This window comes from Falco rusticolus, chromosome 7 (genome assembly GCF_015220075.1).
Source record: "Falco rusticolus isolate bFalRus1 chromosome 7, bFalRus1.pri, whole genome shotgun sequence".
In the NCBI taxonomy this organism is placed as follows: domain Eukaryota; kingdom Metazoa; phylum Chordata; class Aves; order Falconiformes; family Falconidae; genus Falco; species Falco rusticolus.
This window is the reverse complement of record NC_051193.1, coordinates 11,422,958-11,450,042: the sequence shown is the minus strand read 5'-3', so window position 1 is coordinate 11,450,042 and position 27,085 is coordinate 11,422,958. Positions and strand designations below refer to the sequence as shown.

Sequence of the window (27,085 nt, the reverse complement as noted above, 5' to 3'; positions counted from 1 at the left end):
GAAGCCAATGACATATATTGGTTTGTTGCAGATTGAAAAGCCTCAGAAGGGATGCAAAGAGAGAGGTAACACAGTAAAAGGGAGAGAGTATCGTTTGCATTTCAGGTTGTTTCCGTCAAGGCCAAAGGAGAGATGGATGGAAGATGTGAGAAAGTCTCTCTATATTTTTGCTGTGCGGACACAAACAAATGGCTATGAGAGCTGTCATACAGAATTAGTGAGACTGAAATACGGCCCCAAAGTGAAGAGAAAGGTCTGAGCAAGGTAGTCTTGTCCACAGGGCCTGCAGAGAAAGGGTGGGAAGGACCTTGGTGCACTCACGTGTTGGAGCCCGGGTGGCTCATCCAAGGACTGTGCCTGCTCCACCACATTCCCAGAGATTCAGATATGCTTTACACAAACCTCCATGATTTGGGGCCTTTTTTGAAAGGACTGTCAGAACTTCTTGGTGCTTATAATCATGACTTTTTTGAATCTGAGTCCTTGAAGGGTGCCTTAACTGAGGAACTTGGCAAAGAACCAGCAGCTGGGCACAGTGCCGAGCTGCCAAAGTGTGTATCCATGCCTTTTCCCAGAGGCGGCTCATGTCAGAGGTGGGAGAGAAGCCATACAAAGTGGAGGGCTACCGACTCGGAGTCCACATGGAGATAAGAAACAGCGTGTTTGTGTCTTCATTTTTTAAAATGATGTGGGACTGATTCTCCCTTTGTTTATGTGTGCTTCTCAGCAGTCCATGATTGAAATCAATATCCTTCATTGACTTTGATGGATTTGCACCAGGCCAGGAGGGAGACTTAGACTCTGTGCAGCTAGCCTATGCATTATCTTCTCTCAATATGAGACAAGTCTGTGAGAGAATGACTTATCAGCCCTCCAGTAGCAAAGCTTTTTGATCTGGTCCTACCTGATCTGCACACTTTCCTCTGATCAGGTACATTGGGTAACTCATCGATACGTTTGGTTGACATCCAAGTTGCAATTGACTGCCTGACATGAACAGCACTGTGTTTGGTAGTTACATGTCTAAATGACAAGATTTCCAGTGTAAATTGTAAGCTTTGTTTATTTGATTTTAATTGTCATGGAGCAGGGAAGCTATGCAGGGTTTCTTCTTAAGAATTATTTTAGCAGTGAGTCAAGAAAGAAGTGAATGAATCATATTGACTAACTGAGAACTTTGCTACCTTTTTGTGGACAGCTTATGTATATAGAGAAGAGACAATTCTTTGGCATAGATTAGTTGTTACAGCAAATGACTCAGCCACTACTGAAAAATGTCATTGTTGTTATCATTTATATAGTGCTGTTGATGCAAATGAGGCTTTAGAAGCTTATGAAAATCAAGGCCATTATCACAAAGAGCCCAGGATCAGACTCAAATCAGGATACCCTAGAAACACATCTAAAATAAGTCATTTTTAAAACAGGGATTGAGCAACAAGAAAGGTAAGAAATAGAAAAGAAAAAGAGAGAAGAAATGCGATGATGTGACAAAGCTAAGGGAGGGAGGAGCTGGTGATGGAGAGGTGCAGGAAGGAACCTCCCGCTAGGGAAAACAGGGCCACGTGTGTGGAAGAAAAGAAGAAAACTGACAGAAAATTGATATTGGTCTTTTCTAGGCTAGAAGAGAAAGCTGCCGATAAAGAGGATGGCAAAAGTAAATGGAGAAATTTCTAAAATTGTGCTGTTTCCCCAGTGAGCTACATGTTGTTTGTGAATTAAGAGTCTTAGGGCAGGAAACCCACTAGAAATACAGCAATCAGACAGACCGCTGCTCGGGAGTTGGAAAGAAGGAGATGTGAAGAATTAATTTCAGACCTGGTGTAAATGGTTTCGCTTAAGAAGTAGTTTTGCATTTTGCTATAACTTAAGTACTGGCGCTGCTGACGGTTTACTCTGTTTGGAGTTTGATTTGTCCGTTTACCTCCCACTGTAGTCATCTGTGTCCAAACTCAATCATGTGCATCCAGATTTCAAAAGTATTATCAAACCATGTTTTTTAGGATGCTGGCTGTGATGGGAATCTGCAATGCAGAATTTGCAGTGTCACTGAACCCACCTCTTCTTCATCTGACCCCCAAGGACTGATTTGGAAATGAGATAATAATTGGAAAATTAGATTCATGAAATGTACCCATGCAGCTTCCTGATTTCTGCTCATGTGATGGAAATGTGGTGGTTATTAGAAAAAGGATGTTTTCATTGCACACAGTCTGTTAGCACCCCTATATGCTCTACTTGGGATTTGGCAGTTGAGCGAGGTTCTTTTTTTGCCTTGACCTTGTCACAAGCAAGAGAGATTCTGCAAGATGAGTGTAAAAGATGGGTGAAGAGTCATTGAATCAGTGATTTAAGAAAAAACAGTTGTGGCTTTTCCAGGCTCTGTCCCGTGGGCCAGTGCAGAAGTGACCCATCAGGACATGGTAGATTGATGTACGAGAAAAGCAGAATTAATCTTGTTCCCTATTCTACTTCCCCTGTATCCGATAGCTGTGCTGAGTTCGCAAGGTTAGCAAACCAGAATATGTTTGTGTCAAGGAGAGGAGCAGACAAGACTAAGGGACACATGGGAGTGAACATGGGGAGGAAGAAGTTGCCGTTTGTAGACAGCCACTTTTCTACGTGCACTTTAAGCACAGATACAGTCAGCCATCATGCAAAATGTTCAGAGGAGGTTAGTTAAGATCCCATTGCGGATCCAGAGCTACAATCCCTCTGCCTTGGCTCTTCTAGAGAAAAGGAAAGCTTTCTGCTCTGGAGACGATTTGTAAAGGTGAGTGCAGTGTCCCAGCCTACCCTCTGGTTAATGCTCTAGCTTATCCACGTGCTGCCATCGTTGAGCTGAAGTCCCGGGCCATTTCCAGCCAGCTGCAGGTCAGGTGTTTTCTGATGTGGTTCATGTGTTGTTCAGAACAGCAGTGAAAGCAAGAGCTTGAAACATGTTCTCCATGTGTTAAACCTTGATGGACAGGAAGGAAGGTGGGGGATCTGCCCAACTCTCCTTCTGCATCATGCAGCAATATAGTAATCCCCAAATGAGGGTGCAAGATGCTTAATTGAAAACTGGAATTACTTCAGTGTTGTGTGTTCACATCCTTCCCGTAGATACAGCGTGGCCTTGAACGAGTTCCCATCATGCAGTCAAGTCTGGTTATTTTCTTGTCAGGTCTTGCTGTGGCTCCTGCATGGGTTCTTCTTTTGAATTATCTTGTTGGCTTGTTTTTATAAGTTAATGGTACAGGGAGGAGGGGGGAAAAAAAAAAAAAAGTGTGGTCCTTATGGGAAGACATTTTGCATACACCTTGTCGGCAGGGCTGACTGCAACACAGCCGAGACAGATTAGCACACCACCGCCTGCCTAAAACAAATAAACACCAGCTGTTTATCAGACAGGGCTCAGCTTTCTCCAGGAGGAGGTAAACAGATTTATGCAGATGAACCTCCCAAGTGCCCTTGCAGCGCAGCATCTTTCATGGCTACTCGGCCTTCCTTATGAGTTACAGCCAGGACAGATGAGGGAAGAGATGCAAGGTTAGCACAATAACACAGCCATCCGCACAGTGCCGTGGCGGTTTGTCATTGCTTTATGTTTAAAACCCATATTTAATAGGAATGTAGAATTAATCATAGTGCTGATCTCACTGTGAATGGAAGAACTTGACGTAAACTTCAGTATTTTAGGCCTATAGCATGTGAAAAAGCAATTTATTATAACTCACTTATTATTCCATTTGTGCCTAAAATACTGTGAAGCAAAATTTATGGCCATTCGAGGTTGAGAGAAATTGTGATCAGCAAAAGTACTTTTCTGACTCTACAGTAAGATTGTCCAGTTGCTGTCAAACTGCTTAACTTCATGAACCTTTTCTTTTTATAAACATCCACGTTTACTTTAAATCCAGCAGTGCTATGTGAGTCCACTACCTCAAAAGGATTGCTCCTCCCTCGGTTCAACTCTGTCTGCTACAGTGTCTCCTTTAGTTCTTCATATAAATTTTCCCTGAAGCTTCTCAGGTGACCCTAACAACTTGCTGCAAAATCTGGTCTTGAAGACAGATGGGATATTACTTTAATAATGTAGACATAATTACACAGTCTGGATGCCAGCCCTCAGAAACGTCTGACCAGTTATTAAGATGTTGGGAGGAAAAATTGTGAGCTGAAAATTTTGGGCAAGAGCCTGGGGAGTTCAGAAAGAGAGGTTTGCTTCAGTTCTCGTAAGAGTGTTACCTCTTAACTCACCAGAAGCGTAAATAATGTCAAACAGTATTGCTGGTTATTCTGAGCTCATTTCTTTTTTAACTTTGTCTCACACCAAATGGAGCAATCAGCTTACATTTCTGTTGGGATTCTGAGTTTTTTTAAAGTGTCCTTGGGCTCCATTTAATACTAGATCATTTCCCCACAGCTTTCTCGACTGCTGCTGTTCAGGAGACCAAGAATGCAAATACATGGTTTGTCAATACAGTAAATCCTAGGTACTGTAGTGATGAGTGCTACAGAAGTGCTTGCCAAGAGAAAGAGGAAAAAACCCTTTTCCTCTACTCTATTAAGTAAATTGGTGCCATTTGAGCTTTTCTTAGATTAGGACTTTCCTCACCCAAGTGCATCACTTAACATTTCAACACGTAATGTTTCAGATTTCTCAAGGTACTCCTTAAACACTCAACTAAACCAGGTAGAGAAGACAAAGTCTGCATGTGATTTGTTCTCCCTGGCTGTCACTGCAGATTTTAAACCAAAGTAATTTTGGACGTGCCTACCATCCTGTGCCTTAATGTTACTAATATTAATATCGGTAACTAACAGTTTTCAGTCTATTGAACAATTAATGAAAAGGTCAACAGGAATTCTCTGTAGAGGCATCACTCATTACAAGGCCCATTGCTTATGCAATCTCGCAGCATCCATCTTCCCAAACAAGCAAAAGGGCCAGAGATGGCAGCTTCTGAAACCTGCCTGTGAGCTGCTGATTAAAAAGCTTAATTGTATGATAGCCTTCCAATCCATTGGCTTTTTGATGCATTAAGTGGTACCTATGTTGCTGTGGAGCATACGCTCCCTTGGGTCCATACAGGTGCCTACTCAGGCACCTGGGTGGCAGGAGCTGGTGGCAGGCTGCGATTGCTGTCAGTGATGCTTTCCTGCAGCCAGCTGGGAACCTGGTGTTAGTCCGTCCACCTGTACTCCATCACTCTGTCCAGCACTCCATCTGCAGTGCCCCAAGGGAAATGAGTCTGAGCTAAGGGGTGCATACCTGTACAGCTCCTGAGGCACATGGAAGAGATGGGCAAGACTCAAAGGCTGTCCAGTTTGTGAGCAAACAGATGCAAGGCCAAGTTATAATTGCCCCAGAATAGGAGTGGAAAGAGGGCACTGTCCCATCTAATGCCTCTTGAAGAGACTTCTGATGCATCAGCTTTTGCTCACCAAGCACTGGAGAAGAGTGTGTAGCTCTCACTGCCCTGCCATGACCATCAGGTTGAAGCTGGGGGTGGTCTGTGCTACCACAGTTCTCAAGGGAGACAGTAAACTCTAGTGAAGGGCAGTTTAGATGAAGTTTTGGGCACTGTGCCTCCCAAAAATGCTATGGTGGCTGTGCATCTCTGGCTGCTTCCACAGTTAATTTTGGGCATTAAAAAAAGCCCCTTTGTATTGCCAGAGGAGCTGCATGGGTGCTGTGACACCAGAAATGTTCTTGGAGATCTGGCAGCAAGTAGCTGTGCTCTAGTGTGCCCAAAAGAGAATATGGAGACCCCTAAGCTCTCCCAGTGACCAGTGGCATTTAATCTTGGTGCAGCATTTGTGGATATCCTGCTAGTCGCTCATCTACTGTAGATGCCCAGTACCTGGGCAGATCTAGCCCTTATGAATGACCCTCTTAGCTGAGCAGGCCAATCTTCATAGGCCTCTGTACCTTTATTAAATTAATAGCTATTGCTCTTTTGTTTCTTCCTGAAACCTCAGTTGCTATTCTCTGTCAGTCCTCGCTATCCTAAATGTCAGTGGAAAGGATCATTGAAACTAATGAGTTCAGTTTGTCTGTTGTGCCAGTGACTTTATCCTGGGATGACCTTGTTTCTGAGGGAACAGTGGTGTAGATGGCTACAGGGTCAGGGCTTTGCGAGAGGCAGCACTCGGTGATTCCAACTGGATCCTGCCTGTGCCCTAAGGTGCATGGGGGTCAGTGGTCCTCCCCCCCTTGGGAATGCTTTGACTTGCCAAAGTTCAGCCTCAAAAATCTGCCTGAGTTTCAGTTTAGAGTGATCCCGACTGAAATGCAAAACTCAACAGGACCTTCTAATCTTGCCTGGCCTGGCATCGGAAGTATGTGACCTTTGCTATGCCTCACAGGAGATGAATTATTTCCAGGATCATTCCAAAGAGATTCAGGTCTTTGTAGCAGATTTTGCCCCAAAGGTTCCTCTCCCTGAGGACAAGCTTGCCGCGAGCTTGTAGTGAGAACGGGATAAACCTCAAATACTTTCCTCCCAGATGTTTTGCATGAGACTAGCTCCATCCCAGAGATGGCTGCATTCCGTGGGTGGGTAAAAAGATCCCTGTAGATATTTTTGCAAAGCAATTTCAGATCCTTTGCAGCTTGCTAGAAAATTGAATTAGTTGTTTTCCATTCCCTGAATTAACCCTGATTCATTCTTCCCTCAACTCTCTCCCTCTTCCTCCCCTCCCTCCAACAGATGTCCAGCATATTAAGAGGAGAGACATCGTTTTGAAGAGGGAACTGGGAGAAGGTGCCTTTGGGAAGGTGTTCTTGGCCGAGTGTTACAACCTCAGCCCCACCAACGACAAAATGCTGGTGGCAGTGAAGGTAAATCCCAAGGGCAAATTCCAGAGAGTAGGGCAGGGGCTGGCCAGCGGAGCGAGGCTGGATGAGCCTGCGTGGGAAAGGGAAGCAGGGGAGGGCTGGGGGCCAGGGGTGGAAATTTATCTGACGCCGGAGATTGTGGTAAATCCACTTAGTCACGCAAAGTTTCAGTGTTTCGCTTCAAGGTTGTCTATTCTCACCAATGCCAAAGCCTCTTTTCCTGCTGACACAACCAGGAGACAGACAGGGAGGAGAAGCTGGTCTGGAAGCTGTAAGCTCCCGTGCAGCTACAGCAGCACAGCGTGGAGTCCACTTTCCTCCATGAGGGACCAGGGCCCTTCTCTTTCTGGATTTTATTCCTTTGTGGAAAATGCAGAAGCTGAAACAAGGGCCTCAGCAAAAATGAGCACTCAAAAGCTAAGCACAACTAACCAATTTGCTGGGATCAATTTGCTGCAAGATGGGCAAAGCAACTCAGCTCGGCTGCACTCAGCTCCTGCTTGCTTAGCCACAAATTCCTCCTGTTTTGGTGATTGTGAGCCAACAAAAAATCAGCTTGGCTTGTGCTGTGCTGTTTGCATCCCTTTGAGAGTCCTCATGTGAGCTGTGCCACATCAGTGTGGCTCTGGGTAGAGGACACCACTCAGTGCAGAAATGGGCTGTCCTCTCAAGTGGCACCAGTTGGCAGACACACGTAGTCTAATCCCTGGGAGTTAATCGATGCCTCCTAAATTCTTGGAAGAAGATCTACATTTGAACTGGTGCTTTACAAGGAGAAAGGTTCCAGCACTCTCTCCAGGATGCTGGAGACAGCCAGTTACTTGAGAGTTGTTTTAATCATTGACAGTTCAAGCCTTTTTTTAGCTCATTTGCCCCCTTATGCTCTGGCCATGAACTGCAGGATTGCACCTTTCACCTTGAGACTGGTTAAAGCCGAGCTAGCACAGCTACCCATATGATTAATTGCCTGATTACATGGCTGGTACTTGCCTATCAGTGTCAGCCATCCCTTATGTGATCCTGTCTCTCAAGTCTCTTCTGAGTTTCATTTGCATGTAGGCAGAAACAGCATCCAAACTTGTTTCTGTTAATTGCTACTATGAGCTTATGTCTCCAGAGTGCCTTTCATCCTGCAAGATCATACAGATCCAGCTTTGGAGCAGGGCCTTGAAATCTGGCTTCTTGCCAGCTCCGAGAAAGGGGCAGGGCAAAAATCCCTCTAATTTGGGCCACATTATAAATCTTGGGGAGGCAGGGGGTGGGTGGGGTGGGGGGTGGGGGGGGGGGGGGGTGGGAGGAAAAAAGTAAAGGCTTTACATATTAAGTTGAGATTTGGCTGTATTTCCTGAAGATCTCATGCTCCCTATGGAGGCTGAGAACTACCTCCCCAGTCTCTGCAGCTCAGGGCAGCAGCAGGACACGCTGGTGAAGGCAGCTGAGTCCGCAGCCCAAAGTCTGCCTCTGCTCTGCTCTCAGGGACTCCCTCCCAGGGCCAAAGAAAGTGGCTGTGTTACTCGGTTAAATGGGACTCAGATTTTCAGCAGATCTAAAGGTTGCAGCCCGAGTTTTGATGTGATGGCATGGACAAGCTTCCTGTTTTATTCAGCTTGCTTCTAAAAACATCCTAAGAAATGCATGAAAACTATGTTCAGCAAAGAGTGTTGAGGTTACAAAGTCAAGTACTAGAAATGCTGGAGGAGCTGCTGTTCAGGGCATGTCCTCTAAACGCAGATTTTTCATTTCTCTATGGGCTGCTCCATTGTGATGATCACTCCTGTGTGTGAGAGCTCCCGAGATGTGAGCGTGCTGTTTTTCACAGCCTCCCAGCAAGGTGCTGGGGTTGCATCATCCCCGTTTTGCAGAGGGCAGATGGAGAAGCAGGGAAACTGAAAGGATCCACTTAGGTGGAGGATGGAGTTACTGACCTGCCTTTCCAGCCCTACGGACAACAGGTACCAGACCCACATTGAACCCTGCTGCAGCAATAAACACGTGGTGCTTGGGCAGACCTGGCGCTGATGCCGTGTGAGAGGGCATTTCCCAGGTAATGTTGGAACAACTGACACCTCGTGACAACAGCTGCAACCTGCAGATGCCGAGTGTCTTGCCAGATGTCACGCAGGAATTGTGTGATGGAGGCACAGATACAATGCACCCCAAACCTTCCTAGAGAGGCAGTTCAGTGGTTTTGCTGAAGTATCCCTTTTCTTCCTCCGGTCCTGGTTTTCTTTCCTTGTTCTACCACTTCCAGCTCCCCTTTCCCTCATTTCTAAATGCTTGGCTGTTGCAACCTTAATAATGTTAGGTTTTTAATATTTTGTGTGTGTGTGTGTGTGTGATATTTACAAACTTACAGTCCTAACACCTTGTAGAAATGATTGTGTGTGAAGGAGAGGAAACCTAAACTCGCTGCAGCTTGAAATATTACATGCAGGAAAAACAGGGAGAAAGAGTGATGGGGGAGGGGATTCTTTTCCGGGGGAAAAATAGGGTAGCATCTACATTATGAAGATATTAAATGACTAAAAGTAATAGTGTGCCTGAGATAAGGATGGATGCTTTGCCATCTGCACCGTGTAGCTAACATCCATCTAAATACCTCTAGCCAAGCTATCCCAGAGGACATAGCATTAAAATAAAATTATGCCATGTGACTGGCAGTTTGGGGGCAGAAGAAGGAGATGAGTCTGTGTCCTAAGGCTTGGGTGAAAGCCTCAGAGCAGATCTGCTCCGAGGGGGAAAAGCACCTGCTCTGGAGGATGCCCTGCTGCGCTGTGCCTGGCGTTGCATCCAGCAGTGCCGGGGACCCGCCGCGGGTGTGCTACCAGCCTGCTCGGCCCCTTCCCTTCTGCACAGCTTTCTGATGCTGAACGTCCCTTTTTGCACATAAATTGGAGCCTGCACATGCTGACGCCACCTCTCCCGTCCTCACGGGGAGATTGAAGGCATGGGGAAGAAGGGGCAGGTGTATTTGTGTGTAGGTAAGGGGAGAGACACCTAGCGTCCCCCACCACTGAGGGGGAACCGGTGCGCATCAGATTGAATCTGGACGTAACTGGAACAAGTTGTCTTGAATCCTTTTCGACTCCTGTTAGGCTGCACAGTTAAAGCCAGAACTGGTACTAAACAGTCCCGGCATGTGGAGGATGGGGAGAATGAAACCAACATGCAGCAACTCAAAACCAGAATTGCTTCTTCATTTCCTTAAATGTTTTCAAAGACCGTGCTGATTCTCCTGGCCATCCCATCTCATCAAATGTTCTGGACTTCAACTATTTTACTAAGTGCCATCCCTCGGTACCCTGGGATGACAACATGCTGCTCTCAAACTAGCTCTGCGATGCAACTGCACAATAGCGCACGGACGAGCCAGAGTCCAACCCTGCGGAACTCTCCCCAGTCACCGGCTGCACCCACAGCAACATCTTCATAGCAACCCTGTGACGTCGGGCCGGTCCACACAGCCTGGAGCCTGCAAGCTCCCCTGCAACGGCAAAGTGGTGTGCTCAAATGTGGAAGATGAGATATTCTCAGTAAGGATACCGATTTCAGCATCAGTCTGCCAGGGGAGCTGTTATAAACAGCAGGGAATAAAAACATGATTTTAAAAATTATGAGAAAAGACTTGACAGTGTCCTTCTTCAGAGGCAGTTTGAAAAATCCACACAATAACTGCACAGCCAGGCAAATCCATCTTCTGAATAAAGGCAGTGTAGTCAGCTATTTCAAAATAAAAGACAGATAGCAAGGACTGGCTGGCTCAGGAATTTAATAATAATAAGATATGAAGCCATTCACCCCTAGGTCACCAGTACAAATCCTGCCCAAGCTGGGAATAATTGGAAGCTATTACCCTCTGAGGCATGTTTGCTGCTGCCTTGGAAATGAGTTGGGGAATCTGCTGGGCTGGTAACAACACGAACGAAACGCTGAGGTGGTGCCACCAGCACCTACCACCAGCCTTCCCAGTGCAACTGGTGCAAGTGGTGGCAGTGGTTTGTCTCCCCTCTTTTCCTCACCGGTTCTTCTGCAATGCTGTGGCCTATTTGTTCCTGCTTTGCCCTGACCTGAGCCCACCCTGTCCGTATGTGTCCCTTCTTTCAGGCGCTGAAGGACCCCACCTTGGCAGCCCGCAAGGATTTCCAGAGGGAGGCAGAGCTGCTCACCAACCTGCAGCATGAGCACATCGTCAAGTTTTATGGCGTGTGTGGTGATGGTGACCCGCTCATCATGGTCTTTGAGTACATGAAGCATGGTGACCTGAACAAATTCCTGAGGTATGTGCGAAGGAGGGCACAGGAGATACTGTACAGCTGCTCTGCAGCCTCAGTGTGGCTTGTTATGCATGTGGCTTGTTATATATGGTGCACTTGCGGTGCACCGGCGACACCATTACTGCATGGATGCTGGTGAGCTGAGTAATGATGGCCAGCTGTTCCAAGGACAGCTGCTAGGAGATGATGGTCCTCACCAGATTTGGTGCTTTATTAGCCCTGTCCCAGCATTTCCTCTTAGATAGTCCCAGGGACAGTCCCTGTGAGCTATCGAAACCAGACTTCTCCCACTCCAGCGAGTCTGAAGCTGCAGGAAGGGTGACTGCAATCCCTCCTTGCCCTGGGTGGGTAGAAGGACATGAAGCCATGGCTGTCAGCAGCTCCAAGTCCCATACACCCAGCAAAGCCATGCCCTGCTGAAGCAGGATGGCCGCTTGTCACCACTCCCCATGTCACCCAGTGCCTGGTTCAACAGCACAGGAATCAAAGTACTCTTCTGAGAAATTTGCTGGAGCCCTTGGTATAATTGGTATTCTGGGCATTTACTGATCTCTAGTTCTCATTCCTATATTCAGAAAAGACCTGAGAAACATTGGAAGGGTCTCGGGTGGTGCCTGCGGAGTCCATCCCTGGTCCTTGCTCCCTAAGCCTCATCAGACAGAGTTTCTGACTGAGATACAGAATAGCCTAACCTGTGGCACCACGCTACTCAAGAAGCCAGGCGAGGCCTGACAAAGTGCTGTAATTGCCTTCCCTGCCTCTAGAGAGATGCAAATTGCCGGAGTGTCTCCCCCCTCCCCAATCATCACTCAGCCATTTCATCAGTGCGACACAGATCATTTGTGTGCCCTGAATCCGCCAGCGCTGAGGGGCAGGGAGCAACCGTGGGAGGATGTTTGTGGTGCTGTTCTCCCACGATACAGAAATTACGCTCCGAAACATGCGTGCAAGTGGAGTGGTACTTACCTCTTGAAATAATTAGTAGTTTTATTTCCCAGTATTTAGAAAATTGGACCCTTGGTATTTTCCTGTTTTGACTGCTAAGTGTGAACAAGTTTGCAGCAGGAACAAGACGCTTGAGCACAGCAGGTCTAGACCTGGCGTTGGGATACACTCGATTTTTTTCCCACCATCACAGTCTGTTTCTGACCAGGTAATACAGGTCCTTCCCTGAGGTCTTTATTTCTGAGCGATCAGCTCTACCACAAGAGCTATGGGGAAGAACCCCAGAGGTTTCTTCTTTCCTCTGCCAAGCAGTGCCAGACTGCCTGCAGCTCCCATGGGGCATTCGCAGGGCAGTGGCTGGGCTGGGAACATCCCTGCACTGGTTTCCCTCCTTATTTTGTCATAGTTGTAGGTAGATTGAATACAATTTTATAGCTCAGACCCTGTCTCAGGCTCTGGGTAGTTGTCACCCTTGGCAAGGTAGGACAAGTGAAGGCTGATGCTATGCTAGCTTTGCAGAGCTCCTCAGACCCACATTCAAGGGGGAGCAACCTTGCTTACTCTAAGAGCCTCTCTCCTGGCACGCTGTCTTGCAGGGACTCAGTGCCCCCCTAGCAGCAGTGGATTAAGCTCTGCCTACAGGCACGAAAGCCGTGCATTGGCCTGAAATGGTGTTTAGTGCAGGCTGGAGATGCAGCATTAAGGACAGAGCCTTGGCCTCGTGACTGGAGCGTGAGAAGCTGTGTTCCTGAAGTGCTTCACAAAGAAAAGCAGAAAATTGACCCATCTTTTTTCCTGGCAGAATCAGCAACTTTCTTCTCCTTGGAGGAGATAGACATTACAGCTGAGGCATAGCCTCCTTCACTGCTCTAGTTCACCGTCCAAACCACGCTGTCTTGCTGTCTCAGAGAGATCTCTTGTGCCCACTGCCAATGCCTTGTGGAATTGTTTCACGCAACAGTGTGCTCCTAAGGCTGATATCATGCTGGAGCCATGGACCCCCTCACCCCCATGTCCCAACACTGCCTTGGGACTTATCTGAGAAACAGTCTGGCCTCCCAGAGCCTGTCCTGGTGTCACTGGAGAAGAAAGATCCTTGTTGTATTATCTTTGGCCGTTATGACGGAAAAGATATTTTCCAGATGTGTGGTCCCTGGGATTGCAGCCTCTCATCTTCCAGCTGCATTTAGCTGCCAGCTTCTCCTTTGCATGCAGCTATGAGCTCCCTTCTCTGCATGTTGGTGTGTGATAGGCGGTGAAAGCCCTTTGTGTCCCAAAGGAAGCTGGCTTTTGGGACAAGGGTGCATATAGCCAGCAAACGGGTACTCAAAACGCCTAAGAGAGCGTATAAAAAAAAGCCTTGGGCTTTGTTTGTCAGGTCAGATATCTGCTCGTGGGAAACTCTGGGGGACAGGGGCTGCCAGGGGGCCAGAGAGGGTTGGTGGTGCAGGAGTGCCTGGCATCCTTCAGCAAGCAGCTTTTATTGCGGCATGGTTCACCAGCCCACAGCAGGAGAGGGGAGCTCGCAGGCTCTGGAGGCCAGGGACACTGGGAGTCTGTAGGAGACACTCAGACGGACTTTTCCCAATTGTAACTGCAGAAATCGGAGAAGTGGTAAAACAGAAGAGGTTTGCTTTAGACCCAGTTTCCTTGAGAAAAGCACAATAAATAAATCCCCCTAAGTGTTGTTAGATCTTTGTGTGCTTCCCAGAGAAGGGAATTTTACTGGTTTGTAAAATGAACTGGTGTGGCAAGGGGAAGCACTAGGATCAAGACCTACCAGCTGGATTAGAGGTGGCATGTATTGGGATGGCTCCACATGCCTTCCAGGGCCCTGGCGTGTAAGATCATTGCTAGTGGTGCAACAACTTACTCTGCTGTCTGCACCAGGGGAGTCTGCAATCATGGTGTCCGCGCTAATAGAAACGGGATAGTGAAGAGATCCTGCCGTGGAGAAACAGGGGCATGCTCTCCAGGGAGCGTGGTGTCCCTAGGGCTGGTGCACACAGGGGCTGAAGGCTGCCTGTAGGTTGTGTGTGTGGCAAGGCTGGGTGCTCCTTGGCACACAGACCCGCTGCTCGGGAGTCTGCAGCAACTGCCTTCTCCCTCTGCTCACCACCTATGTTCATTGCTTCCTCCTTTTCCTTCCATCACTGGCTTTTTAGTGTTTGTTTTCTGTCTGTGACAGTAGCAGGTTTGAAGTAGGGATATTTGAACATTGCCATTACAGACCATCTTTGCAGTCTATAGTAAGTTGTTGTCATTTGCTGTTAACTCAGACAGGCAGTAGATGTTGTTAGAAAAGTTGCAAAGTTCTGATGTTTCTGTGTCAGCCCTTCCAGTGAAGCAGCCCCACAGTCAGACTGTCTTGGGACAGAAAGAGGAATGTCAGCAGAGGAAGCCAGAGGGGTGATTTTCTTCCCCACATTGACAAAAGCCTCCATGACTCCATAATGGAAAAAAACCCCAAGAGTTCTTTAACAGGAGATCCACCCAATTTTATAGCCTCTCTATAAAACCGAATAAACCCCTTCCCCCAAGAAAAGATGGGCAGGTCCTTCTCATATTCTCTGTAGGCTTCTTGACACAACTAAATGTAATAATATCCTTCCTGTTAATCTCATAAATGTGTTGATACTTCGTTCTTCTGGACTATAATCATGTAGGATGGAGAAAGGGGGGGAAAGAAGTGTATGTACTATATAGGACATACCGAGATGTGTCCTATATAGTAGGATGTACAAAGAGCCAGTGAAATAAAGGCGTCGGCTGGCTATTTTTTAAACATCGCCTGTTCTTTTCAGACACACATTTCTTTGGAGCCCATTACTGTATTTGGAAAAGCTGGCAGTAATGAGATAGTAATATATCCTTCATTTCTCACCTAGGAATGTTTACCTTTGATGACAACAGGTATCAACTGCAGCTAAATATGGTGTAACTGCAAGGCATGACTGGTACAAACTGTTCGCCACAGTTTTAGAAGCTATTGTTTGTCCTGCTTTGCTGTTTTTAGCTACCCTGCTCAGTCCTGGCTCAGCTTCACCTGCTGTCAACGTCTGTTGTCACCACCAGGTAATTTCCTGGGGTAAACCCATCTGTGGGCTGTTTAAATAAGACATCGAGCAGTCATTTCTGCATACACTCTTCTACAGCTTCTCCTTGCCCTCAGCAGTTCTACCAGCGTGATGCTGCTCCCACCATGTCCAAGATGCCTCCGGCAGCCCCAGCCCTGCTGCCCACAGTGCTGCTCCCAGCCAGCTCATCCCGCATTCACCGCAGCATCACCCACTCATGGCTCACAAAAAACCACTCCTGGCTCCCAAGCGCTCATTTCTGGAGTTCCTCTCCTCTTCCAGCTGTCCCTTCTACCAGCAGGGACCTTCAGAGCCATGTTCCCAGTGGTAGGGCAGCAGGAGGTAGCTGAAGAGGGGGGGCATTTGAAAAACTATCAGTTGAACCCCAAACACCTGGGTGCTAATCCCTTTGGGGCATCCTCAAGTCCAACAGAGCAGTCAGGGAACAGAGATGAAGGAGGGAAACAGTTTGGATCTTGCTGTGCACTGTTCGGTCCCATGTCAAGAAGGAGGGAAATCTCTGTATGTGCAGTTTCAATTTGCTGCCTCTCTCTGGGGTTATTGCTGATGACAGGGGTGAAATGCCAAGAATCGTTTCAAAGAGAACAGTATGAAAGCCTCAAAGGAAATACTGTGCTGCAGTCTTAGTCACAAGGAGGAAGGTCACAGCAAAATCTCTTGCTTTTCCCTAAATATGAGGGCTTTTGTTATTCCACCCTCACACAGGCTACCACAGGGTGAGCTCTACCAGGGGAAGAGACATCACAGAGGGAGTACGGCAAAGACAGGCTGGGTACACAGCCAGGAAGGGTACTAAAAAGGGGACAGGACAGGAATGAGACTGACCTTAAGTCCTGCATTTACAATGCACTTGGTTCAGCAAACTATTTCCTTTTGTTGCTCAGGATGTTCTCTGCATCTGCTGACATCCAGGTCTAACCTTTGCACCTGTGCTCGTGCCTTCACAGTTCACGGTACCTGTGTTACATCTGGGATAGCTTATGGTACAAAAGGTATTCTCCAGCCATGAAGCTGCTGGTGTTCCTCTGAAACCTTTTCTATGATCTCTGGCTGTATTGATATCAATCAGGGGGTGGCTGGTTGGTCATACAGTGTTTGGAGGAAATAGAGGAGGTTGGTTGGAACTAATAAAGATACTAAGTAGCAAGAATATGATGGCTGTGGAGGAAAAGGGGTGATATCTCTTCCTTTGGGAAGGTTTCCAAGGTGTAAGAATTAACTGGAGCAAATGTAAATATCTGGAGCCTCATTAGTTTTGCATAGGTCTTGCCAGAGAAGAATGTCCAAGTTGCATCAAGCCAATGTTCCCTCTGTCTTGGCAGTCTGTCTCTACCTGTAGCTGTAAGAAGTTGTTTGCAGCAGAGTAAGGATAGGATAAGGATATATGGTACCCACTCACACCCCGAATGTTCCCCCAACCTCCTGCTCTCTTAAGCTTTTCTTTTTTTCTTTCCACTGGAGCTGTGTGTACATCCTCACAGTGCAGCTGGGAGCTAGTCCCCACCCCAGCAGGAACAGCGACAGTGTGGGATTCCTGTCTCCTGCTCACTTTTGAGACCCAACTCTATGCTTTTTGCTTCTTCCTCCCTATAGGGCACATGGCCCAGATGCTATGATCCTCGTGGATGGGCAGCCGCGACAAGCCAAAGGGGAGCTAGGGCTATCTCAGATGCTCCACATCGCTAGCCAGATCGCCTCTGGAATGGTGTACCTTGCCTCCCAGCACTTTGTCCATAGAGACCTGGCCACCAGGAACTGCTTGGTCGGAGCCAACCTGCTGGTGAAGATTGGAGACTTTGGGATGTCAAGAGATGTCTACAGCACTGATTACTACAGGGTAAGGCAGCTCCAGCACAGTCTGATGCTCAGAGCAAAGGGAGACTAGGAAATGTTACAGTAAATCAGTTTTTGGAGCTCTTGGGCTCACTCACTTGGTTATTCCCTCACTGAAACACGCACACAGGTGTTGATCAGGCATCCCTGAGTCCTTATTCCTTTTCAGTCCTGGGCATGCTTGTAGCTCAGACATCCATACAGATGCCTACACACAGAGCTCTCTGTGATACCCCAGCACACAGTCACACGCTTTGGGATGGCTCTGAAGTCATCCCATTCTTTCCTCCTATTTTTTCTCCCTCTTATTTGAAGACCTTGATAAATTAAAAGTAATCCAAAGAGATGACAAAGACTACAGACCGTGACCTCTGGTGTTAGATTAAAGAAACTTAATACAGGGACCTAGAGAAAAGGCAACTGAAAGACTGACTGATAAGTGCCTAAGATGTGGAAGAGGAAATAATAGGCAATTTGGGTTCAACCTCAATACATTTTTTTCCAGCAGGGTCATCATTTAGACAAAGGAATAATTTGTCAGAGGTAGGTTGCTGAGGGTCTGTCATTAAAGAAGTTCAGGAAGCAACTAGATAAAAATGCCTGGGTTTAGTGCAGAGGCTAATCCTGCACTCGTCTCTGGGGACAGACTCAATGACTCAGAAATGCCTTTCCAGCCTTTTCTGCTGTGATTTGTGCTCGCACTGTCCCCTTGTCTTGCACACTCCCTTTGTACCTGTCTGCACGGCCCTATGTGCCTGGGATGGCAGCCTCCCTGGGGGGGACAGCCTGTTTCTCACCCTTCCTCATCTACAGGAGCATCTGTGATGTGCAGAGCGTTTGAAGCACACTGGAGCAGGCATTTGTTGCTGGGCCATCCACCAGCAGGGAAGGGCTTTTCAGGCAAAGGAGCAGTGGTTTCTAGCTTGATGCTTGGACTAAGGCGGGTTTACTTCTTGTTGCAACATGGATGTTTGGCTTTGAGGATGATTTCTATCAGCTACCCTAGAAAGGGTTGACCTGAGGTCTTGATCTGATTCAGAAGGTTTTCTTTATAAGATAGGCAGCTGTCAAGTGGAGTTACTGTGTTGGGGAGGAGGAAAAATGTGACCAGATTTCTGCTGAGACATATCACATCTCCCAGCCCAGGACACTGGCTTATCACTAAGTTTAATTACTAGTGAGGGAGCCAATCTTCACCTTGCAGCACAAGAGCCCATGTTGGGAAAAGATCTCGGTGCAGTTACTGGGCAGTGATGAGGGAAGAGAGGTGGCTATGACCCCATCACTGATGAAACTTCAGGAAGGAAAGAGTAAGAAAGAGCCCAGGGGAGGATGAGAAGCGGCCCACACCATCACCCATGCTCTTGCCTGCCTCCTTTCCTTCAGCTCTGTTAGATCTACCCCAGCCACAGTCAGTGTCAGACCGCTTGAGACAATCCCAGCCAAGCTTGTTCTCCTGCAGCACTGAGAGCTCTCTGTGCAATGGGAGAATTTGCTGCTGCTAACATGTGAAGGCTGGGAGGGGGCCCCAAAACCTGAGAACTGATATGATCTCTACAGTCTAGTTTTTTGTTGTGGGCGTTCTTGTCCTCTCTGTAGTGGTGTGTTGTAGACCTCATCCTGTGTGTGCAAAACACTTTGCTGAGGATTGCTCCATGGTATCTCGTGCAGTGTTGTAAGGCTTTTTAGTGAATTTTTCTCTGCTAACACAAATTGCCATGTGTGACCAAAGTAGTAACTGGTTGTCATCTGTTTACCAGAGCAAGAGCTGAGCTGCAGACCAGCACAGCCTGTTGTTCTTAGTTGATTTTCCTTTGTCTGTTTTCACTGACTTTTTGTACTTCTGAAACCCTTGATCAGTTAGACTGTGGTCTGCATGCATGGAGGCTTTTTCTCCAAAAGTCCAAAAAAGGGTCCTAGCATAATAAGGTTCTGATTGCCCAAATTTACATTGGTGGCAGGAGGGGCAGAGGGTTTATATGACTTGCCCAAGGCCAAAGCAGAATTCGGTGGCGGAGCTGGGCAGCCCACCCAGGCTGTATATCCCCCCCAGCAAAAAGCAGGGGCCAAGTGCCCTTCATCCCTTCTCCAGCCACAGCCCAACCACACTCCTCCCAGCACATGAGAAGAACCCAAATAGGTTCATTTCTCAATCTCCTTCTCTAATCACGACCTTGTGGGACATGTTTACCAGGAGAGCACACGGAGCTGATCGCGTTATTCAGCCTCATGGCTATGTGACAGTCTCTGTCCTTCCCCATGCACCCCTGTCTCGTACCTGTCCTCTTCTCTCCCTGTGCCTTTGCACGGAACTGCTGCATTCATTCTCTGCAAGAACTGCTGTAAAATTTGGTGTCTCTGGACTGGGAAATCTATTTGGTTTCTGTGTGGCAACCTGCACTTCTAAGTTCCCTATGAACAAGAGCAATCAAGCCTTTGAGCAGAAACCTGCTTGTGACACTAATGAAGCCACATGGGGCTCATGTGAATTGACTGTGTTAGACTTGTAACTCTGGTATCTAGAAGCAGCATTTGCTTTCTCCTGCAAATGTAGGTGAGAAAAACTATATAGCTTCGCAACAGTTGTGCATTTGTGCTCTGTCTTCCTCACAGTCTTAATTCCTAACATCCCCATTCCTTGCATGAAAACTGGCTCTTCAAGGCTCCTGAGACAATCCCTTTAAGTGCACAGGCCTATCATAAAATTCACCAAGGTATCCTAAGTGAGGGCTTTTGAATGGATATAGACAGAGAGAAAAGGAGCCCAAGTGCAAGAACCAAACTGCTCCTGGGTCTCACCTATGTAAGATGGAGATGTGGCTGAAGAGTTGAACTTTGGAACTCTTTGGTGTTGTCCATGGTTATATCTGCAGCCTGCCCGGTGAAATTCCCAAGTCCGATTCTCAGTGTTTGTGCACAGCAGCTTTCCCCTGCTGACAGCCTGCCATTCCCACCAGTAGGACCTGGAGCAAAGTTCTGCTTCAGGTGATTTCTAGAGAATACTGCGTGGTGTATCTAAGCTGCAGCCTAGGGAAAATACTATAATTTGTCATTTTCTGGGAACACAGTGAAGGATTCCACCTCAAAGCTGAGACAAAGTGACAGGTCTGGAGCTCTCTGCAAGCAGACTCACTTCAGTCCACTGGGTCCCCGTGTTTGCTCTTGCCCAGGCCCCATGAGCATGGATAACTGGGCACGTGGATATGTAAGCATGTTCCAGGCTGAGGATTAGCTCCTAGCCATTTCCTTTCTTTCCCATTTTTAATCTTTTAAAACAAAGAAAGAACACCATCTGGCTCCTGCATTTGTGGGATGCTAAAGTGCTTTAACAAAGGTGAACTGCTTAATTTCCTGTTACACATTTGGATACAGAAACCAAACATTTGTGTAACAAAAGCAGCAGAAAGGCTTGTTTCCCCTCTCCACGAGGCTCTCCATGTTCTGCCTGAAGACAGATGCGTCCTTTTCCTTGTACATCACAGAGGGATCCTGTCAGCTGTTGCCTTTAAACCTTCTTTCAACAAGACAGGATGGAGAGACGATGGTTGTGGAGGTGGTGGGGAGAGGTGGAGCAGCATCTGATTAGAAAGCAGAGGAAAGTGGAGGGACTGGGGAGATGGAGAAGTAGCCCAGCTTCTGTGTGAAGAGTAAAGGCGGGGATGCTGAAGAAGCATTTCTGTGATGTGTTGTGTAATGTGCTGTGCAATCTTTGGTGTGGGTCTCTGTGGGAAGGCAGGATGAAATATATCCATATCGGAGAGAAAAGATTTGGGCGGATTTAGTTTTCCTTGTTGTTTTCTTTAAAAAAATGTGTGAGTAGGCGATTTTTTTAGGTATGACTCAGGACTGTGACAGCAGGTGGTGGGACGCTGCAGGTCAGGGACATTGTGCCTCAGCCAAGTTGAATGTGTCATGGAGACTACAGCAAGTCAGCACATGGTGCCTGCCCAGTGCTGCCCAGGGAGCTGGAGGCTGTCACGGCGGCTGGGGTGGGGGCTGTCCAGAGCAGAGGGCATCACCAGAGCTGGGCTTAGGACCCCCAGCTGCTCTTTCACCCAGCAGACTGGGGGCTGGTTGCTCCCAGAGCCCTTCTGTGGCTCTGAACTCACCTGAGCTCCAATAAAACCCAGATCATTTTCCTTTTGTCCCCCAAAATGTGTAATTCAATTCCAAAACAAAATCGTGTGGCAGCTGTCCAGGGAAAGGGCACTACTTCTTCATCTTTAGAAGAGAACACAGTCTTAAATCGTAGTCAATGGTCCTTAATAACTTCCAAGGTAACATCCTGATGTGGGTGGGACATCAGCAGTGAAGACACATGTTGCATAGGGGAAGGATTTATGTAGGCATTAAACCTCATTAAGACAACCCTGTGGCCAGACCTCATGTGTCCTACCCTTCTGGCATCCTGCCCCAAATCCTGGGCTGGGCTTAAAATCACTTGGGGACTTAGCTCCATCCTTTCCTGGAGGTTTGTCCTGAGTGTTCTCCTGGTCACAGTTCATCGTGCAGAGGACACCTGCTTGTCAAAAAAAAGGCACATGCAGGATTTGCAAAGGGCTCCGAAAATACGTTTCTATTTCTAGCAACAGAGAGCTAAACATAATAACAAAAAATGCTCCCTGTTTCTGTGTCCTTACCACTCTGGAGCATTGTTTGGGTTTGGGAGAGACAAGGTTTGCAGGAAGAAGTAATATCTTTTAATAGAACATACGATATTGTTGGAGGGGGAAGAAGAATGAATTTTAGACACGTAAACCCTCTCTGAGCTCTTTTTTGTTTGTTTGGGTTTTTTTGGTTTGTTTTTTTTTTTTTTTTTTTTCCAGTAGTATCAGTTGGTTTAATAAAAGATTAATATTTCTTCCTATGAACCTTGGCTCTCACATCAGAACCAAAACATTTCTGCTATAACTTTGGCCTTAGGTCAGTGTTCTTTAAAAAGTCTAGGATCCCTCTGGCTGATGCCTCCTGCTGCAAAGTATGAAGGTTTACTGTGTAAACATTTTTTTTTCTCTTTCTTTAAAATGTCTAGCAAAACCCCTGCATTCTTGGTAATTTTCAGTACCCATTGTCAGGTTGCTTTCTGATGACCATCTCCCATCTAGACCATCTCTTATTTTAGTTTGTCTGCTCTGGAGTTCAGAATTGTTTTCTTTTTCCTGGGTACAGTCTGTTATTTTTCCAGTGAAGTTTCCATGCAAGTAATAGATCATTGGGGTTTAGCAGCTGCCTGAGTTGTACTCCTTTTGAAGCTCATTCAGCATGGTATTAAGACTAATACACCAACCTCATATTGAAAGTAGATTTGCTCTGACCCTTGCTCTCCTAGATAGAGGGTCCTTAAACAATCACACCATCATTGAACAGTGCTCTGTTCACAGCAGCTTTGAACTCTCTGGAGAGATTTGGCTGTACTCTCCCACCAGCATTTTTTGTGCATCCTTGCTAGGGCCCCTTAATGCCTGTGTGTATCCTTCAGTTGTACACCACCTACTTCCAAGTCCCCTGATGCTCTCTTCGTTGCTTTGCTATCCATCTCGTGGAGCACGTTTGCAGCGTGGGAGATCAATCCTAGGAGAGGGAAACTGCTGCCCAGCCCTGTTAGCACCAGGATGGAGCCCTGCAATGAGCGTGCTAGGGCTCTGCAGCATCGCTTACAAAGGGGAACGCGACAGGCAGAGGGGAGGAAAACTCCCTCTGAATTTCTGTCTGGGATATGTTACTGACTCACTTTGTGGGAATAAAAAAGCTGCCACCCTCAGGTTTTACAGTAGACCTGGTGTACACTAGCAGGGGTAGTCATCTCCAGAGATAGAGTGAGCCGGGTTTGGTGCACCCAGACCTTGTGCTCAGGCTCTGCTTCAGTGCCGATGGGTGGGGGAAGGAAAGCTCCGTCCCCGGCCGTGCTGGCTGTTGTGTGGGATCTTGTGTAACTGGTACAATGCGTGTGCCGCATTCAGCTTCCGACATCAGTACCATTTCTAGCACCAAAGCTGAGCATTGCCTTTTGTCTCTTCTACCCCTTCCCTGAGGTGAAAAACATAACACAGTACTCTTTCTCTATCCTTTCTGCTTGGGCATTGGGAAGGGTTTGTCTCTGTAAATATGTTCCGCTGAGGAAAGGACTTAGAAGTGAAAAGTACTTTAATTTTCTCCTGTACCAATTGGGATCCTGGAGACCATGTCTTGATTTGTCTACCTACATAAGTGAGTGCAAAGAAGTCTCGTAGTGACCTGGAGATGTGACCTGGGGTCCCCTAGTACTGATACAGATGGGCCAGCCAGGCAGAGCCACAGTCTTGCTATGTGCAGGACCCTGTACCTGCTGCTGAAAGTATTGCATGCCCGTCTCAGCATCTGTTTACCCCATGGGTCCCATCACCCCACCCCCTGATTTGTTGTTTCTTTCCTTGTTGTCATTGCCATCATTCCCTCTAGATGAAACCTGTTTCCCCATGAGGTGCAGGTGGCTCGTGCCGTGGTGCCTCACAGCTGCCCTGACTGGTGGTTTAGGGGCAAAAGAAGCAATTTCTCCCTACGTTGCAGTTGGGGGGGAAACAGGGGATGTGAGGGAACCACTCAATGTGGGTGCATGGGTTAAGTGTCTCTGTGCCTGTCCTGATATGTTTTGCGTGCAGGAAAAGTCAGTGTGATATTGAATGTCCTGGTCTTTGATATCTCTGTGGCTCATAAAAATCTCTGCAAATTGAATTTGCGGCACAGTAGCTTATCTCCTGGAAGGAAGATGTAACAGCATCATCTTGTGTTTTAGCCAGACATTTTTCCTCAACACTTCCCCATTTCTGCACTGAGGAAAGAACAAATGTTGAGTCTTTCTGTTTTTTTCCCTTTCCTCCTGTTCAAAACATTAAGAGCCCTTCACACAAAGCAGCTCAAGTACAGAAGAATTAATTGGGGAAATTAGGTTGTGTTGTACTTCTGGCATTTTCTCAGAAATGGTAACTACCCTAATTCTCTACCCTGCCAAGACCTCCACCTGCACCCTGTTTCCCCCCTCCCCTTTTCCTCACTGTATACCTGTCTTTCTCCTGCTCGAGTTGCTGTTTTCATGCTGCTGCCATTTATTTCATTTCAGTAATGAGAGGGATGTGGCAGGTGAAGAGCTCTCATAAACTCATGACATCTTCTTTGAAGCACAGGCACAAAAGAGCAGTTTGTTTTGGGGAAATAAAACCTCCCTGCTATGGTACTTGACCTCCACGCTCATCTCTTCTCACGCCTGGGATATGTCGCTGCTGCATTGCAAGTCATTTGGCTCAGATTTGTTGTTTAATATCGTCTCCATATTCATGCAAACACTGACCTCAATGCTTAACCCTTCTGTGTTCCCCTCAAACCACCCAAACCTTCACACACTTACTGAGAGCTAATCAAACTTACAAACTTTCAATCAAAGCTCAGCCCCACTCCCAAGCATTTGAATTGAGGCTTTTGCTTTCTCTCAGTCATTGGATTTAGCTTCTTGATGGATTTTAACTGCTGGCTTTCCATTTGTGGAGGTCCTAGATGTAGCTGGATGGGGAAGAATTGTTTGTTGTTTGGTATTTCCTGGCCTAAAACACCTGGTGATGTACATGGGAGGTTTGGATTCAACGGTGGTGCAGCGCTGGGTAGTAAAGTGGTGGGACTCCTCGTCTCAGGAGATGATAGATGGCTTGAAAAAAGTGTTTGAACAGAACTGTAAAAGCAAAGTAATGTATCAGAGGCTATCAAACACAAAATACCTCCCATGTTTTCAAGAAATCTCTGGGCCACTGATTATTAAGGACTGGAGGATATTGTGGGACATAGGCTGTGGCCTCTTCCGTTTCCATACTCTCCCCTATGCATCTCTGACTGAGGTCAGGGTCCCAGCTGGCAGGACTTTGGCTGCTCTTAAAAGCTGTCCGAACTGATCTCTGTTTTCCTGGGAGGTGAGGAGAGTACTGGGAGTAACCAGTGAAATGCTGGACCCAGGTGAGGGGTAGTGCTTAACTACCAGGAACTGGGAGATCCAGTTCCATTCAGAAAGCTGGGATTGTTTCTCAGCGTAGCCAGACTACCCAAGCCTGTTCAGCTCTGCTGTGAAAACTTGAGACAGCAAGTTCCCTGCAGGGATTTCAGGAGCCTTTTCCTTCCCATAAAACTTAACTAGGGAGGGCAGGACTCTTTCCTGTTTCAGTGTCCCCTGGGTGCAGCCAACAGATCCAGAGAGGCAAGAGAAGCTACTTGTGCTCCCCACCCATCCTTGAGTAGTTCCCCTTCTCCCCGCCTTGACTGTGAAACTGTCTTTTTCCCCTGCTCTCTAATTTGTATTGTTCAAGTGTGGTTCCCAAGCGCTTGCTGGAGGCTGCCTGCATGCAATGTGCTCCCTTCCTCCCGCTGTCCCCACTCTGCACATCCCATTAACCTGAAAGCTGCGAGATACATGGAAAAGAGCACAGAGCCTAGTTTGAGCCAGAGAGCCTCTCCCACAGTGGACATCCATCCAAAACGTGTTCCTTCGTGGTGTCACCAGACACAAGGAAGGATTTTGTACAGGGCAGGACAGAGAAACTGGTGGTTCCTGGGTTTTACCAAGGTGGTTTGATTTAAACTGTAGCTAGAGCAGAAGGTGGAGAACCATATGCCAGCAAGCTTCATTATTCCAGCCCCAGGTAGACCAGAAAGAGTGTGTGTGCTCCTGTGCACACAGAAATTAACTGTTCCTACTTTGGAAGGCACAGCCACTTACAATCAAGGGAGACTTGGATGAGTAAAACTCTCTCCTCTCAACTTACCTATGTTGTTGGACCCATTTCCTCACTGCTTCCCAGCTGGCCAGTGACCACCTCTTGCCTTCCCATCTGCAGGACCATGATCTCAGCTCTCCTTTACCATCGGGAGAGCCATGAGATCACACATCAGTCGGGAAAGGTGGGGAGCATCCCCAGATCTCAGTATGGTCAGCAGAAGGAACTCGAAGCAAAGAAGTTATAAGGCAGTTTAGTGGGAGCACGTATAAATTATGCCTTGCTTCAAGGCAAACGGAAGACCTTCCTAGAAAAATTAAGATGTAAATAGCTTCATCATACTCCTTAATTAAGATGTTTGCATGGAAAAAGCATTGCCTTTCTTTTTTCCTCCTGATTCCTGCATGGTCAGAGTTTCCACAGGCTTTCCCCGCCTGGTCCCCCCCAGTTTCATAGTCACAGCCACAGAGAGCTCCACCACAGCAGCTGGATGGAGAAAGCCCCTGTTTGCAAGCAGCTGTCTTTAATGCACAGGCTGTTTAGGGCTAGGCTGTCAAAGAGAGCATGTTCACTGCCCAATCAAGGGGCAACGATGCACAAAATTGCACACACACACAAAATAGGAATCTTTTCTTGGTGTGTGTCAAGCTTTGAACGCTTAAATGATTCCACCTCTCTCTTCCCCATGCAATTACTCCAGCAACACAGAAGATTGCTAAAGGAATTAGTGAGGGAAAGCTTTATGCTGCCTAATCAATATTATTCTGCTCAGTACAAGGCATCTTCCCCCCTCTGGCCTCAGTCATGTTCTCATTTGCCCTCTGAAGACACAAGTTCTCACTATGTCGGTGGTGGTGACCAAGAGGAAAACCAGCAGCATGTCTGCTGAAAATGTTTGTCATTAACAGAGTTTCTTCCTTGCATTAAAAAAAACCCAAACAGATGTAATACAGCCCTGCCAAAACCACGTGTCAGGGTTTTAAAGAGCCTTGCTGTGCAGGCCAGAAAGACCTTTTGTCTTCCTCAGTTGTATGGCCTTACAGAAATGGCCAGCAATCTTATAAGCAAAGACATGGGATGATAATTTTTCTGAGCATCACTGAGGCAAGATGCCAGATTTTATGGGCCACTAGACTGATCCAATATAGCAAATCCTGTGTTCCACTGTGGATTCTGAGACCAAATTATCAATTAATGTGAAGCATTAAAAAATCCAAATCCTTTTTAGTTCCCTGCAGTCATTAGTGACAAGATACAATATCTATAGCTCAAATGCTTTGCCAGCATCCCCTGGCAGCAAGGCAGAAACTCCACTCCTATTTTTTCCAATACATACAAGGAAAACATATGAGATCAGTGGTTTTTACAGTCAGATTC

General features: G+C 47.1%; 1 protein-coding gene across 2 annotated transcripts in view; it reads left to right on the top strand.

Moving 5' to 3' along the window:
• The window catches only part of NTRK3 (neurotrophic receptor tyrosine kinase 3), a 217,798-nt gene that overhangs the window by 168,253 nt on the left and 22,460 nt on the right, over positions 1–27,085 (top strand). For both annotated transcript variants that reach the window (XM_037395410.1, XM_037395408.1), the window contains exons 13-15: positions 6,699–6,829; positions 10,931–11,103; positions 16,737–16,980. In XM_037395410.1, the coding sequence (XP_037251307.1) occupies positions 6,699–6,829; positions 10,931–11,103; positions 16,737–16,980 (548 nt within the window). The remainder of the gene's footprint in view (positions 1–6,698; positions 6,830–10,930; positions 11,104–16,736; positions 16,981–27,085) is intronic.